Source organism: Cervus elaphus, chromosome 20 (genome assembly GCF_910594005.1).
Source record: "Cervus elaphus chromosome 20, mCerEla1.1, whole genome shotgun sequence".
Lineage (NCBI taxonomy): Eukaryota > Metazoa > Chordata > Mammalia > Artiodactyla > Cervidae > Cervus > Cervus elaphus.
This window is the reverse complement of record NC_057834.1, coordinates 57,158,538-57,174,201: the sequence shown is the minus strand read 5'-3', so window position 1 is coordinate 57,174,201 and position 15,664 is coordinate 57,158,538. Positions and strand designations below refer to the sequence as shown.

General features: G+C 54.2%; 1 protein-coding gene and 1 long non-coding RNA gene across 2 annotated transcripts in view; both read left to right on the top strand.

Annotated features, from left to right (window-relative positions):
- LOC122677002 overlaps positions 1 to 4,404 on the top strand; it is a 40,899-nt gene extending 36,495 nt beyond the window's left edge. The window contains exon 3 of the long non-coding RNA XR_006335688.1: positions 4,021 to 4,404. This is a non-coding gene — a long non-coding RNA (uncharacterized LOC122677002). The remainder of the gene's footprint in view (positions 1 to 4,020) is intronic.
- Positions 4,405 to 6,923: 2,519 nt separating this feature from the next.
- Positions 6,924 to 8,531, top strand: UBL4B (ubiquitin like 4B). The gene has a single exon (XM_043878222.1). The coding sequence runs from the start codon at positions 7,109 to 7,111 to the stop codon at positions 7,604 to 7,606; it is 498 nt and encodes a 165-aa protein (XP_043734157.1). The 5' UTR covers positions 6,924 to 7,108; the 3' UTR covers positions 7,607 to 8,531.
- Positions 8,532 to 15,664: the final 7,133 nt, after the last annotated feature.

The following is a 15,664-nucleotide window of genomic DNA, read 5'->3' as shown; positions in this document are numbered from 1 at the left end:
CTCCAGGTAAATTGGCAGTGCAGAGTTCCTCCCCACGGTCTAGCGCAGACGTCTGGCCCAGATTTAGTGTGTGAGGAATGTTTGTGGAATGCAGGCATGGATGCATCATGAATAACCAGCCCTGGCTCCAAGCAGCTGACCACCCTCCCACCCACCCTCACTCCCAGGATCCGCTGATGGCTCCGCCTCTGAGAGGTCATCTTGCTGACTTCTGAGGCTTGCACCTCAGAATGCACTGTAATGCACCCCTCTGAAGTTCAGAGCACATTTAATACGTTTAAATGAGAGAGCACATTTAGTACGTTTAAATGAGTGTCAGGTACCATGGCTACAGCCTGAAGCTGACTGTTTTTTATCATCTGAAACGATGCAGCTAAGGGTGCAGATGGGCTGAGAGGATGCCTGGTGTCCTCTGGTGGAAGCACCCCCAACGGAGATGATGGGACACCAGCCACACGACAGGCAGGGTCTTCACCAGGTAAGGGCCTGGGAAGGAGGGAACACCCACTCCACAGCAGTGCTGGCTGGGCCTTCCTACAGCCCTGGTAGAGCAGAGATGGTGTGGGAAAGAAAGCCCTTTGCGAACCCCAGCTTAGGTTGGCAGTGTGTGTGTGTGTGTGTGTGTGTGTGTGTATAAGAGTGAATAATAGCTGAGGGCTGCTCCTACATGCACTGCAAGGTTTTAGGCTGTGACGTGGATAATTCAGTTTTGGCTGCAGTAAAGAATTCTTGTGTGAAGGTGACTGGCCCCTGCCCAGTTATCCCGCCCCATCTCTCGCCCCCTGACCACCCCACTCCTAGCCACTCCAGCTAGAGTGAGTCCCACACTCTTACACACAGCCGTGTGCCGGCTGGGCTCTCAGTCAAGCTCCTGCTCCCCTTTCAGACACACCAAGCGCTCTCCGGGATGAAGCTTCTCTGACCTAGACCTCGCTCCTAGTGGAGTTGGGGGTTCTTTCCCCTCCATGGTCACGTTTATGCCCAGTGCTAAAATGACAGGTTTCTGTGTATGCGTCCTCCACACAGGGACATGTCTTCCTATCCTCTCTCCCTGCCTCAGCACCTGGCACTGTGCCCAGCTCAGGGTGGGCACCGATGTCTGTGCCCAGAGCACGGCTGCCCAGAGCATTGCCCCTGAGGGTGGAAGGGGGTGACTGCCATCTGCAGGAGGACAGGGCTCATCCCCCATGAGGCTCTGGACCCTGTCCCAGGACTGTGTGCCCAGGCCCAGAGAGGGTGGAGGCCCTTGGTCTGGTTGGTTAGGACTGCTGGAGTTGGCCAGGGAGGTCACCAGTGACATCTAGTGGTCACAGCAGGCTGCAGCCCCACAAGGGTTTCCAGAAGGTGTGCGTCCGAGTGGCACATGTGTGCACCGTGCTGGGCTTCTGAGGGGCTCCCAGCCAGTGTGACATCTCCAGGGCGGCAGGCCCGCAGTGCAGGGCAGGACCTAAGTTGGGGGTGCAAGGATCGAGGCCTGGAGAGAGGCTGGGCAGCCCACAGTCAGAAGCTGCAGCCACATCCCCTTGGCTCCCAAGGCCGCCTGCGATCCCCCACCCTCCATCTGCTCCAGCTCCCTCTTCCTGCCTGCCCAAGCTTGGGCCCATCTGCCTCAACCTTGGCCCCTTGGGGGCTTTGGGTCCCCATTGGAGCAGCCACAGATGACCTGGGTACTGCTGCTGAGACAGCCAGTGCCAGCCAGCGAATGAGGGACGAATGATGGGCCTCATTTACCTACTGAGCACCTACTGTGTGCCAGGCATCCTGGAAAGCACCCAAGGCAAGGGCCACCCAAAGAGCTGCCTGCTTGGTCCCAGGCCAGCCCTCACTGGCCTGGCGCGAGCAGCTCTGGGAGACCCCTCCTCAAAGAGGGAGGGGTTCCCTGATCACCGCTACAGGCAGCGGCACAGAATCCCCAGCGGCGGCCTGAGGGCAGATTCAGTGAGGGGCTGTGTCCGGGAACTGGCCTGTGTTCTGCCTGCCTGCTGGTCAGCTCTCTCCTGCGGGCCTTGCAGAGTGCCGCGTGTGTGCTCAGGAAGTGCTGAATGTGGGGCTACCTGGGATGGAGGAGGCAGGGGCTGCTGGAACCAGGACTTCAGGCTCTCCACCCCTGGACTCCACTTTCTCTGCTAGAGTCTTCCCGTGAACCATTTCCAGACTGTAAGGAGAGGGGATGAGGGACACTGTTCTCAGCAGGGAGGCCTGCAGAGGTATTCGTTGTCCTTTTTTTGCAGTAACAATTCCTTCCTGTTTCTCCTTCTCCCCCTCCTTCCTTTCGAGGCACAAATGTCCTTTTGTCCCATCTCCCTGCCGCCTCTGTATGGCTCCTCTGCCTGCCCCTCACTCCTCTTATCCCTCCGGACTTCTCTCCTTTCTGAGCATGGTCTGTGCTCAGCCCTCACGTTCTCCACCCTCTCCTCTCTCCACTGTTTCTGTGACTCCACCTGCCTTTCTTCTGCTTGCTTTGTCTCCATTCCCTGGCTTCTCAGTATCTCTCAGTCCCCCTCCAGCTAGCATCCCACCCCCACTACTCCCCTGACATTTCTAAAGTGTAGTAATAACTTGATAACTTACCCGGAGAGTGAGGTGGGCAGAGGCATAGTGTCCCTTGCTCATGAGCCTTTTGAGCAGCCCCAGTCAGTGGTTGTAGATTAACCAAAGCTCAGGGCACTGCCATTGCCAGCTATCAGCCAGCATCTTCTAGCCGCTTCCTGCCCTTGGCCTGCTGGGTCTGAAGAGGCTGCTGGGCTGCCTACCTGTGCCAGCAGGAAGGCTCAGCCTGCCTGTGGGTCATCACACGTGGACATCTGGCTTCATGCAATGGGGTCTTCCCCTGAAAGTTGGGGGTAACAGCTCACATTTCCAAGTTTTTATAAATACGCACTGAATGTCTTTACGGGTCAGTCACTGTGCTGGGTCCTGGGGGCATGACCTGTCTCTTGAGACCTTCACAAGGGAGAGGTGGCATTAGAGGAAGCAAACGAGATTCAAGGAGCAGGCTGCTCAAGGTGGCCCCAGGCTGACCGCTAGACCCTTGGCTTTTATCCTTCGGAGTTCAGGCCCTTGTGTGCCAATGTCCCAGAGTCCTACACCAAAGGCTCCAGGCAACCAAGTGTTCTCCCTCCCCCTCCTCCTCTCCTGAAGACTTTATGCTGGTTTTCCCGTGACACAGTTGCACTTAAAGTTGTATTTCAGAGGGGCTGGGACCCACCACTGACCAGCGTTCTCTCTGTACACATTTGTTCCTTTCCCTCAAGTCACAAAACCCACTCATTCCCACTAATCTTCCTCCCTAATTATGGCAATCGTTGTCTGATTGCCGGCTCTGATTACACAACTGCATTTTCTCATGCTAATTGCATAATGAAGACAAGCAATTGCCTGGGAAAAAATTATGAAATTTCCAAGCTCCAAATATGATTTGGGGGCCCAGCAAGGTTCCTCCATTCCCCTCGCTGGGGAGGGCAATGGGGGCTCCAACACAGAGGCAGGGGTCAGTGGTGACCATCTCTCCTAATGGGGATACTGCTAATTCTAAGGCTTCTGTCCTTATAGCCCCCTAGCACACTGGGACTCTCTAGACCAGGAAGTGGGTTTGGAAAGTGTGACACGGCAGCTCTGGCCATTGAAGCCTTGGTCACAGAAGTGCCAGTCTGCAAGTGGTCACTAGCTTTGAAGAGCCGGAGCCTGAGCTGTGGCCTTACCTGTTTCTAGAAGCCCAGGCCCAACCTTTCTTCCCCAGTGGCTGGGGCAAGTCTAGGAGGTCTGGCTGAGGCAGGTAGCTGGTTCTCTTCTTCCTCCAAGCCCAGGACTCGGGCCCCTACTCTTTCCTCATAAATTCCATAGCCTGGGAGAGAGATTGCAGGCCACTCCCCTCCCCATTTCACTTTCCTTCCATCTCCAGCAGAAGATGACTTAAACCTTGCCCCCAGGAAGCCTTCCTAGGTTAGCTCTGCTCTGGGCATCTTTCACAGTAGCTCCCCCCACCACAACCTTGTCCATCTCATGGTTTGTCCATCACAGGGTCCTTCCTTCCTGAGGCTGGGAACTCTCAGACGGCCGAGGAGAAACCTCATCCATCCTCAGCTCCCTCAGCAAGACAGACATCCTGCCATCATGGAGTCCACGGGGCCCCCACGCACTGTATGAACATCTGCAAATTCTATCTTATTTCAAATGCACCAAGGGAGGTGGCTATTTAAAAAATACTATAGAAGATCCTTTGGTAAAGACTGCAATCACTTTCCGATTTATTTTTTTATGTAATTTTGGATTTTCATTTCTCTGGGGGAGATGGAGAGGCTGAAGGCAGGTTCATTTGCTTCCACAGCCTGCTGTTCTGGACCCTGCATCTGCCTGCATGGCTCAGCGTGTTGAAATTTATCATCTTCATTCAATAAACATGCATGTGAGGCCTTCTGTGTACCAGTCTTTGTGTGCTGGAGGCGGGGTTACAGAAACAGATGAGACCCATTCTCTGCCACTGAGAGTCAATGAGGGAGACACAGACATGCATAGATATATCACAAGTAATGTTCAAGGAGGGTAATGGCTGCACAGAGGCATGTGGGATTACCTCCACCTAGGACTAGGGAAAGTAGGGAAGGCTTCATGGAGGAAGTGGTTTTTGACCAGCGTTTAGAAGGATGAGCTGAAGCATTCTAATGAAACACGTAAGTAGAGGAAAAGGCTGGTGGGTGTGGCTGGAGTGGAGGATGCCAAGTGGGGAAGGCTGGGGGGAAGCAGAGCCAGATCATGATGCCCTTGGATGCCAGGCTGAAGAGCTAGGTTTGATTCCAAAAGCAAAAGGGTGAAACCAGATGGTGTCACTCAGAAGAGTGCCCCTTCCCCACCTCCCTCCTCTTCTCCTCTCCCAACCACAGGAGCCCTCTTATTATTTCTGTTCTTCCTTGGAACAAAATCCAAAATCTGCTCCTCCTTTGCATCCCCACCAATCCCAGCCCAGTTCAGACCCTCACTTTCTTCCAGCCAGTGGCTCAGAATTCATAGTGCATCGCCTCCTTCCAGTCCCGCTCCCTCGGGGTCATTCATTCTTGGGGTGAGATTCCTGACTTTTTAGCTTAGTTTCTTGATGGACTAGAATTTGGTCCCCTGCTGGAGATGAGAACATGGGTTCGGAGGAAGGAAGAAGGCAGCTGAGTCTGTGGCATTTGTGGGTGTGTTCTTCTGCTGTCCAAGGCTGCCAGAGTCAGAGGAGAGGGGTGGAGGCAGGCGCAACCTGGGTAGGGAATCAGCCCAGTGCTGTGGAAGGGTGAGGTCTGGAAGTCCAGGGCTGTGGCAACAGTCTCAATCAAGTGCAGCCCAGGCCCTAGGGAGAGGAAGGAAAGGGGGAAGAAGAGGGGACAAGAGGAAAGAACAGGTTCTTGCCGGGAGCAGACGTGGAGCACAAAGTGTTGGGGAGAAGTGAGTGCACCCCTGACAATATTCCCCACCAGCTGTGGGGCGTCAGCCAGGCCTCCAGGCTCACTCATTTCCAAAGTGCACCCATTGCCTTCCTCATGGACTTAAATGTGTCAGCACATTCACCAGGCTCAGCCCAGGAGACCTTTGAGTGGAAGAGAAACCTACTGAGGCCACAGAAGTTGCTGACACCAGAGGCCCCAGCATGTTCCCTCCTTATTGGCCTCAGAGCCCCGGGCACCCTCGGGCACCCAGAGGGCACAGAGCAGATGCCGCAGGAGGCCAAACTAGTGTGCCGCCTGCTGGCGGTGAGAGTGAGCAGCCCCACCGTCTCCTCTGGCAGGTGGAGGGTAGGACAGTACCTGCCCCAGAGGCCGGGAGGATTCACTAAGGTCGGGCCTTGCAGCAGACGCTGCCGGCGGCCCAGCCTGAGCCCCTCCGTGCTCCCTGTTGCTTAAGATGGGTTCCAGCAGATTCATTTCTGCAAAAGGGGCTGGGCCCAGGTGGGGTTAGCTGGCTCTGGAATTCAAAGGTCACAAGGGATTTGTTTAGGTTCTAGGTTTTTATCTTGTCTCAACCCTTGAGAGGAGAGTGAATCATCCCAGGTGGTCTGACCCTGGGGTGGGAGCAGCTAGCCGCCATTGCCAGGTTTTACAGTGACTTTTGTGTCCTGGCACCTCCCTCAGGTTGTCTCATTCTTTTGGTTGAGTGGGCTTTAATTGCGACAAGAGAGAATTATTTGTGAGTAGGGAATGGGGGTGAGATGGGAGTGGAGAGAGTTAAAGTTATTGCCAGCTCCTGCAAGTCTCTGCCTAAGGGTCTCCTTTGGTCCCTGGAGCTTGCTCTGCACGCATTCAGACCACCAGTACCAAGTTAGCACCCCACTGACCAAAGGCAGGACTGAGAGCACACAGATCCAGCTTCTTTATTTCCCCAACAGCACGGCTGGTGTATTCCATGTGGCCTCCCAAGGTGCACGGTGGGACTAAGAGCTCCTAGTTGACCACAAAGGCCATCTGCTCACTGATGCAGTGTGGGCTGCCCACCCTTATCGGTCTCGCTTTCTCGATCCTGCTTACAGGAGCATCCTGGGGTTACCTCCCAACTATGTATGTGCTTGAGAATCCCTGTCTCTGCGTCTGGGAAACCCAATCCAAGAGAGCATGTCAAGTGTGTGACAGAAGGAGGACCCTTGATAAATTAGAGCAGGAAGTATCTATCATGATATGATCTCTCCTTGGGGATGGGTTCCAGCAGAAAGGGCATGAAATAGTGCTGAATGAGGCAACATGGACATGTTTCCTTCTGCCACCCTGTCCTTTGGACCCTCTTGTTTCACCCTCCTGCTCTCCTTTCTCCTAGTCCTATGTTGGCTTTCCCTACCCTCCTTTTCTTCCCCCTCTTCTCCCCTCATTTCTCCTCTAAAGGAGGAAGGAATGTTCTGTGTCCCAAATGCCCCTCTCATTTCCCTTAAGTCCCACTCTGGAAATGAGCCCTCTGATAAGCGGCATTGTGACATCACCACGCATCAGCCAATGGCTGTCGTCTTGGGCCCGGCCCTCGGCCTCCTGGGACCACTGCCCTCCATTGATAAGGAGAAGCCACACACATAAACCTTCTCCTACAGAACCCCTTCACCCTCAGGGCAGCCTCCAGAGCATGGATCCCTCCTGAATCTGCTGGCAGCCCGATGTTCCTCACAGTCAAGCTGCTCCTGGGCCGGAGATGTAGCCTGAAGGTGTCGGGACAGGAGAGTGTGGCCATGCTGAAGAAGCTGGTGTCCGAGCGGCTGCATGTGCCGGAGGAGCAGCAGCACCTGCTCGTCCACGGCCAGCTGCTGGCGGATGACAAGCAGCTCTCCGACTACCGCATCGGGCCCAATGCCTCCATCAATGTGGTCACGCGGCCCCTGGAGAAGCCGGCGCCCGAGGACGCCCGCCAGCCCCAGCCCCTGTGGCACCATCTGGGCCAGGTCCTGGCCAAACACTTTGGGCCCCAGGACACCGAGGCAGTGCTGCAGCTGCTGAGGCGGGAGCACGAGGAGCGCCTGCAGAGGATAAGCCTGGGGGACCTGGAGCAGCTGGCGCGGTACCTCCTGCCCAAGGAGCCGCTGGCAGAGCCCGCTGGGGAGGGGGAGCCTGAGGCTCTGAGTCCCGATAAGGAGGAGGAAAAGGCGGCTGTTCAGTAAACCGGCCATCCTGCTTGTTTGCACACTCAAATTTGCCCCACCTTATCCTTAAGTTTTCCCCAGTGACTCCCCACAAGTTCTTGCTGGCATAGATGCACCTTCACCTCTTTTTGAAATTTCAAAGCAACTGGAGGGATTTGGGACCTTTTTCTCTCTCTTGGGCCTGTGGATTCCCTCTGAAACACAGAGGAATTCCCTCCCCATCACTAGAAGTGGCTCTGGTTACTCCATGGGCAGCCCAAAAGGGGTAGTCACAGGCTTCCCCCACCCTCGGCCCCTCTGGAAGGGCAGCACCTCCTGGGCTGGATGGCTTTGACCTTGCTTGTCCAACAACAGCCCAGGCTGTCAGCACACCTCCTGGCTCAGAATCTCCGTGGTTCCAGACAGACTGTCTTTCTCCTTGGGGGCAGAAAGACAGATAACGTGAGTTTATTTCTTCCATCCCCAGGCCATGGCGCCCACCCCCAGACCTCCGATGGCCAAGGGGAAAGGAGTGCCTGGTAGCTGGCCCTTGCCCTCTAGGAGAGGCTGTCCCTACTTTCTGCCTGCTCGTGCTTCCACAGCGTAAGGGGCAGCACAGGTAGGAGTGGGGGGAGGGCACCTACTGTGCGCAGGCCTGGTGTTCTCAGGGACACACACACACACCCGGGAGAGCAGGAAGCCGAGGCTTAGGCTGAAAAGGCAGCTTGCATCATTGCACACTCACTGTGGTCAGCATGAGCAGCACAGGGCTGGGCCCCCCTGTGCCCTGCCCCAAATCTCATCAATCACGGGGGCTCACTGAGCCCCCATTTCCTGCCCATCACTGCCCAGGCTTCCTGGGAGCAAAGAGAGTATCAGTGAGGGCTCTTGCTCTCACAGAGCATGCAGCTTGGGTGGAGAGAGAGGCCATACGTGTGACAAGTAAAGCAGCAACATAAAACCAGAGTGCTCCCGTGTGACTACATGCCCAGGCACCAGCCACCACCTTGCAGGGCGCAGTCCTCACAGACCACAGGAAAGCCAGGCCCCGTTCTCTGTTCTTGTGTGAGAATGGCCCTCGCCAAGGGCTGAGGAGCTCCCACAGCCTGTGTGCGAGAGGTCAGGGAACTCACTGAGAGCCTGGCGCTCTGAAGTCCTGGCAGTGCTGTTTCCACAGTGGGTCTGCAGAGAGGAAGGGAAATGGATGAAGCACAATCTAGAAAGGAACTGGAGGCACCCAAGTTCCAGGGCTTCCCAGGTGGCGCTAGTGGTAAAGAACCTGCCTGCCAGTTCAGGAGACGTAAGAGACACGAGTTCAACCCTTGGGTCAGGAAGATCCCCTGGAGGAGGGCATGGCAACTCATTCCAGTATTCTTGCCTGGAGAATCCCATGGACAGAGGAGCCTGGTGGTCTACAGTCCATGGGGTCACAAAGTGTTGGACACGACTGGAGAGACTTAGCACACACAGGCATACACAGGTCCCTGGGAAGCATCCTGTCCTTGGCCTATGGGGCCCCCACATCCTATTTGTTGGGGTGTGTGATAGCAGTGTTTACTTACCCCATAGGTGTTTGTGAGGGTAAAATATGAAGATTACAATTGAGAGTAGGATGGGGTCAGCTACAGGGCAGGGAGAGACTCCTGAAACCATGTCTCTGCTATTGGGGGTGGGGGAACCCCAGCTTCTGGCTCCTCTCTAGGCCCTGCTCCCAGGTACCCCATCCTCTGCAGGAGAGACCTCCTGATGGAGCTTCAAGTATGTTCATGCTGGGTTGTGCCACGTATGGAGGGGGACAAGCCTATTATCTTGACATTAGGGGAACTAATAGCCCATTTCCTGGGAAATCTGTGAGTGATAAAAATAAGTGGGCCATTTTATTCCTTTTGTCAAGAGGAGCTGGCACAAGGGGATGGGGGACAGCTTTGTTGTCTCCCTGGTTAGTGGGAGTGTCAGGGCCGGCCACCACTGCTGCTAATCCCGGGTGCTGTGGGGGAGGGACTCCAGGTCCCAAATGGGAGGAAGGAGAGCTCTGCTCTCGAGTGCCTGTGATGGCCTCTCTCTTCTGACTCCACCCTTCTGGGGCGGCCCTGCTCCCGGCCCTCCCCACAAAGCTGAGCCCAGGGCAGAATGCATTGCCTCATGGAACTGAGCAAGAACGTGTCTCTGTTCTCTCTCCCAGGGATATTTTATTCAATGCTGCATTTCTCACTGTGGGGTTTGTCCCCTAATGGATGAACTTACAGGTATTAGGGATTATTGGGAGGCTGGGGGCAGAGTGGCCACTCACACTCCTGCAACGGGTTAGAATCCTCCCCTGTGTGGAGAAACTTGGCTCCTATCCTGCCCTGGAGGTCCTTCCTTGTCTCAGTTTCACCTCATTTCAAAGGTGGATTGGAACCTGTGCCAGCAGACCCACTGAAGGCTCCCTCGGCTGCTGTTAGCATCTGAGGGACCATGGGAATGGGAGGGTGTGCTCTTCTTAAACTGCAGCCCTGGGCATGTAGCTCTGCCACTTCCCCGCAGCATCCCTCTCCTGCCACAAAAGGACACACAGATCCCTTTAGAGGTAACCGCTTTGCTCAAGTGGGAGTCATCTCAGAGCAGCCACGGCGTCTAGGTTTCCAGCTTTGCGTTCTCAGCCACACAGAAATCTGCCTTCTCCTCCGAGCTCCTTCCTGCATCACCACAGGCCAACAGCCTCTGTCCCCCGGTCCCCGGCGAAATCGTCTTTCTGATGGAAACAGGTGCCGCACCCTGGTTCATGTGCTATTTCATAAGCCCCCTATTCTTTGATGAATACAGGTTGATGGTGGTCTTAGCATGGGCTCTGCTTCGTGCTGGGAACCTGGGTTGGGCTCCCTGAGAAGACAGTGCAGGGAGGAGTGCGCCCCCTGCTGCCCCTGGTTGCTTGTTGCTGCGGAGGGGCTCAGGGAAGCCCTGCCACATAGCCCAGGATTGAGATGTGGGGATGCGTGTGTAACTGGCTGTATGAATTTTCACCCGCAGCCCTGGTAGGGCAGGGAACGGTCTGCCAGGATGAACATTCTTGTAGATGTTGGGGAAGGAGAGGGCTTACAGTGTTCCCAGGTCTCCAGAGACGCTGGACGCCTGATGCTACAGTAGAACCAAGTCAGAGGTCTTGCCCACATTCAGAGAAAGGGGATCTCACAAAGGGCCGGACACCAGTGCAGCATAGGAAAGGGGAAAAGTTGAAGAGTACCTCAAGGACTTTTCCTGACACCCAGGGGCCTACATGTCACACTTGGAGAACTGTTGCTGGGCTCAGCACACCCAGCATCTGAGCTGTCTGGGTGCCCCATGATACCCAGAGTCATGTGACGTACCCAAGGTGCACACTGGCAAACACACAGACACCCTCCTCAACACCTCACACCCACAGGGTGTGGTCTGTAGTGGCAGAACCAGGCTTGCAGAAGTGAGCTTTAGGCTCTGTTCCACTTGCAGTGTCTGGGTTCACACCTGGCCTTTTGGGGTTCAGCCTGCTGGAGCCCAGGCAGTCCAGCCAGAAGATCCCTCATGGCAAATGCAAGGACAGAAAGAGAAGACTGCAGAGCTGAACCTAGGAATTCCTAGGGCTGCAGGAAGAGGGGACCTGGACCAGCTTTGCACTATTCAAGTGATGCCTTATATGGTCAGGACCCAGGTGCTCACAGGACATGTAGGAACATGGAGATGGCCTTGTGGATGCACACACTTGTGTGCTGGGTAGCAGTTGGGCCTTGCAATGGTGCTCCACACTTGTATTGGCATCAGCCCACTCACGTCTGAGGACAGAGACTTCTTTCTCTGCGTGAAATCTCCAAGGTGGCAAGCTTGCTTCTCACCCAGCCCAGGCCTGGATCACTCTCTCTGGGCTCTGAGCTGGGCCTGAGTGGTTGTGGAGTGGCCAGAGGGCAGGCTGACCTGCGCTCAGGTCCAGCTGCCGAGCCAGCTAGAACTGGTGTAGATGGCTGAGGTGAGAAAGCTGTAGAGCCAGGTCCCAGGCTCCTGGAGCAGATGACGTTCCCACCGGCTGCCTCACGCTGCTCCCCCTTCTTGGGTTGCCTTCCTCCTCCCTTGTCCTTTCTGCTTTTCTTCCCGTACCTCTTTTCCACCCTTTCCCTCCTGTTCGTGACCACATTTGGGGCCGAGTTGGCTGCATTGTGTGGACATCTGGGCGCTTTTTGGCTCTCCCTCTAATCTTTAAGTCTCTTTCCACCCACCCCTACCCAGCTTCTCTTTCCTCCCATCCGTTCCATCCATAGTTGCCCTTCTATTAAACCCCACCAGCCCTTCTCCCTGTCCTCCTGTGTTCTCTCTCTTGTATTCTTGTATCTACTGACTCACCCATTAGATAGGTGTGGACAAAGACCCAGAACCGTCTGCCTTTGATGATGTCCCCGCCCTCCACCCTACCTGTGCACTGATGTGATACTAATTCATAGACATAGCTGTCCAGGCCGGTGTTTGAGCACGATGGGAAATGGCCTCATTGCATGCATGCACCTTTCTTGCTGATGTAAACCCCCAAACAGACACACATCCAGAGAAAGGGCACGGGTATTCGCACATAGAGGGTTGCCATGAACAGACTTGCTTGAAGATGGATGTGCTCCCGGGAAGCCAGAACTGCCCAGGCAGGCGGTCAGGCAGTGTTGGCCAAGGTGGCAAGCTGCCTCTCACAGGCACTGTGGCCAGCAGGTTGGGTGCTGGGTCCCCGTGCTTCCCCTCACGGCTCTGCCTGGGCCAGTCCAACAGTACTGGCATCCTCGTTCTCCTTCAGCTGTCTCCCTCTCGGAGGGTGGCTTGACTCCTGTGGGCTCCAGGACTGTAAATCCCCCTCAGGAACAGACTGTAACCCAAGGCGCCAGCAGGAAGCCCAGGCTCCCAGGATGCTCCTACCTCCTTGCTCTCGGCCGCGTCCGACTGCACTTCCCATCACGGTGATTGAACGGCTCCCTGGCAGCCTTTAGTGGCTCCCCCTGCCCTTGTAGACGGGTGATAAATCTGAGGTAACTACTGTCGGTTGCTGGCCATAAACCCGTCACGGCCCGCTGCAGCGGGGCCAGGCCTGCCTGCAAGGCCTGGCAGAGTTGGTCTTGTCAGCCAGCTGCCCTTGGAGAAGTCCCAGGGCACCTGTGCCTGGGAAGTTATTTGTGAGCCTCAGACTCCAGGATCAAAGCTGCTGTCCATCAGAAAGGGCAGGAGGCCCTCAGAGCTCCCTCCCCAGCCTCTCCTCTTACCTAGATAATTTCAGGCCACTGCCACTACTTAAACTTGAGTGACCATGCATTGGAGAAAGCCTTGGTCCTCTCAGGGTCCCCTGAACCCCCTTCCACTTTATTTCCCTGACCAATTCGCCGTGCACCCACTTACACACACACATACACACACACACACACACACACACACACTGGAACAGGGACTCTGAAAGGCTTTGGGGACAGAGTTGGGATGACAGAGTGGGCTTTCGCCTGGAGGGCTGTCTTTCCTGACCACTGCTGCCCCTTCCTCCAGCACAGCCTGGCTGAAAGGAGGAGTGTTGGGGTGCTCAAGCCCCAGGACTTTGTCCAAGTAACCCTGACACCACTGGGCAGGGAGTTTTGGGGAGGATGCGCATTCGTCTTACCCAAAGGGAAGAGTCTTCCTACAGCCTCTGCATCTCTCTGTGTTGGCTTATTTCCTGGGCCATCGTAGCCCCAGACACCCCTCGTCTGTGCTGTGAGTCTGGCAGCCCGTGAGGAGATGGAGGCGGATGGTGAGAACAGTGAGGCCTGGAATCTGAAGATTTGAGATTGAGCTTGAGGTACTCCTTAGCTGGGAGGTTTGGTTGCTTGGTCTGACACATCTATTCAATGCCCTCTTTTGGGGTAGTTAAGAGCACCCACTGGATGTGAAAGTGTTTTATGAACCCTAACGTGCTCTGCAGAATTAAGGTTTATTCTACCCCTGCCCTGAACCCACATCAATTTCTATTGCAGTCAGCAGAATGCACTCTGACCAGTTCACACCTAAAGGGGTGTACTGCATGGAGGGGTTATGGTTTACAGGATCCCTGGGAGGGCCAAGTGACCAGGTTTGGACACTTAGCCAGGAGGGACACCCAGACTGCCATCTCACCTACCACTTGGCTCCTTGGGTTCCAGGGATGATCCAGAGTCCCCACGACAGATGCACCAGGGACTCTGCTGTCTCCAGCCCCACGATGAAGAGCTGCCTCTTCTGAGCTAGCCCACTTCCACCTACAAGTACCAGATGAGTGGTCTGCCTGGGAGAAGCCAGGTTGTGATGAAAGCTTAGCTAAAAGAGAGTCTTGGATATGTGGATTTTAACTTTCCAAGAAGTTAGTTGGGGAGGTTGATCTATGGGAAATTTTATGGAACAAATGACCCAATTTCTTCAACAAGAAGAAAAAAATGAGTGAGAAAGAGAGAGAGAAATTTATAGATTTAAAAGAAATTTAAGAGGTGTATCAACTAATCGCAGTGTATAGATCCTGATTTGAACAAATAAACTGTTAAAAAATGAAAGGCAAGGGATTTCCCTGGTGGTCCAGGGGTTAAGACTTCACTTTCCAATGCAGGGGATGAAGGTTTGATCCCTGGTCGGGGAGCTAAGATCCTTCATGCCTGGCGGCCAAAAAACCTAAAACATAAAATAGAAGCAGTATTGTAATATATTTGATAAAGACATTAAAAAATGGTCCATGTGAAAAAAATTTTTTAAGAAGGCAAGACCATGGGGAAATATAAACACTGACTGCATATTTGGTGGCATTAAGGAATTAGTGTCAATTTCTAGGCGGTGAGATATTGTCATGGTTATATTTTTAAAAGTCACCTTTTAGAGAAGCACGCTGAAGTACTTCGGGGTGAAATGTTACATTAGATTTGTTTCAGAACAACCCAGTGAACTGGGACAGAGGAAGTTCCTGCAGTGACAGAATGATAGCAGGGTGACTGTAGAAACTGGGTACATGAGGGTTTGCGCATACTACTCTATTTTTGTGTTGGTTTGAAATTTTTCATATAAAAGTTTATTTTAGAGGTTTACTTCAGCAGCGGCCAAGTTGCTAAAGCCTTGCCTCCCACGGACTCCTTACTGTGGGCCCCTTAGAGTGAGAGCAGTGGCTCTTTCATCGCGATGGCCGACCACCACTGAAATCCCGTCTTCTGGTGCTGACTCGCTGTTGTCTGGAAATGCAACGTGTTCGGAAACCAGTCCCAGATTCTCATATCCTCGAGGGTTTCTTGCTCGGAATCTCTTCCAATACCAGTCTGGGAGAACAGATTCCACTCTGGCTGATTTGAGCAGAAAGGAATTTATCAGAGGATATTAGGTAGTTTATAGAACCTTGGAGAGGGCCAAGACATCACGGAGCCAGGAGAATTCCACGAGCACCCCAGGGGGCTGCCATGGTGAAGACACAGCTCTGCGGCCCTGTACCCAGGGAGCAGGCGCTGGAAACCTCCACAGCTCACCCTAGAGGCTTCATTTCCCCTGACCCTGCTTCTGCCTTACATTTCTTTCTCCACACCTATCTTCCCCAGCCCCTCCAAGTCTCATGTAGGAATTTTCCTGGTGGAACTCAGTCACTCGTGGGCCCTGGCTGCAAAGAAGTATAGGAAATGTAGTTCTGTGTTTTCCAGCATCTTTAGCACAGGAAAGCAAACTCTCTGTTTCAGTCTTTAAGAGAATTTTTTGCCCGGCTCCCTAGCTCCCAGAACAGTGACCTAACCTTGGCACAAGGCTATCTTTTGTTTAGGGCTGCCACGACTGATGTTATTAAGCCCAGGCGCTGGCAAGGCATATGTTCTGCCCATACTCTTAACATGAAACATCTACAGAATTCGGAGTTTACAAAGAGCTCTTCCATAGTTTTTCTTTTTTGATCCTCTCATCGAGCTTGGAAGGTTGGGCTCACCCACCTCATTTTGTGCGGGAGGAGACTGACAGAGAGGGTAAGTCAGGGAGCTGGTAGATGGCAGAACCATAATCTGGCTCCTTTACTCCCCTTCCCCACTCCCCACCCACCTGCATGAGATAATTTACCGCAACTTGTTTTGTGACTTGATTTTGCTTCGGTGGCTAATT

Excerpts from the sequence above, each read along its gene's own strand:
- UBL4B (XM_043878222.1), top strand. The coding sequence starts at position 7,109 with ATGTTCCTCACAGTCAAGCTGCTCCTGGGCCGGAGATGTAGCCTGAAG.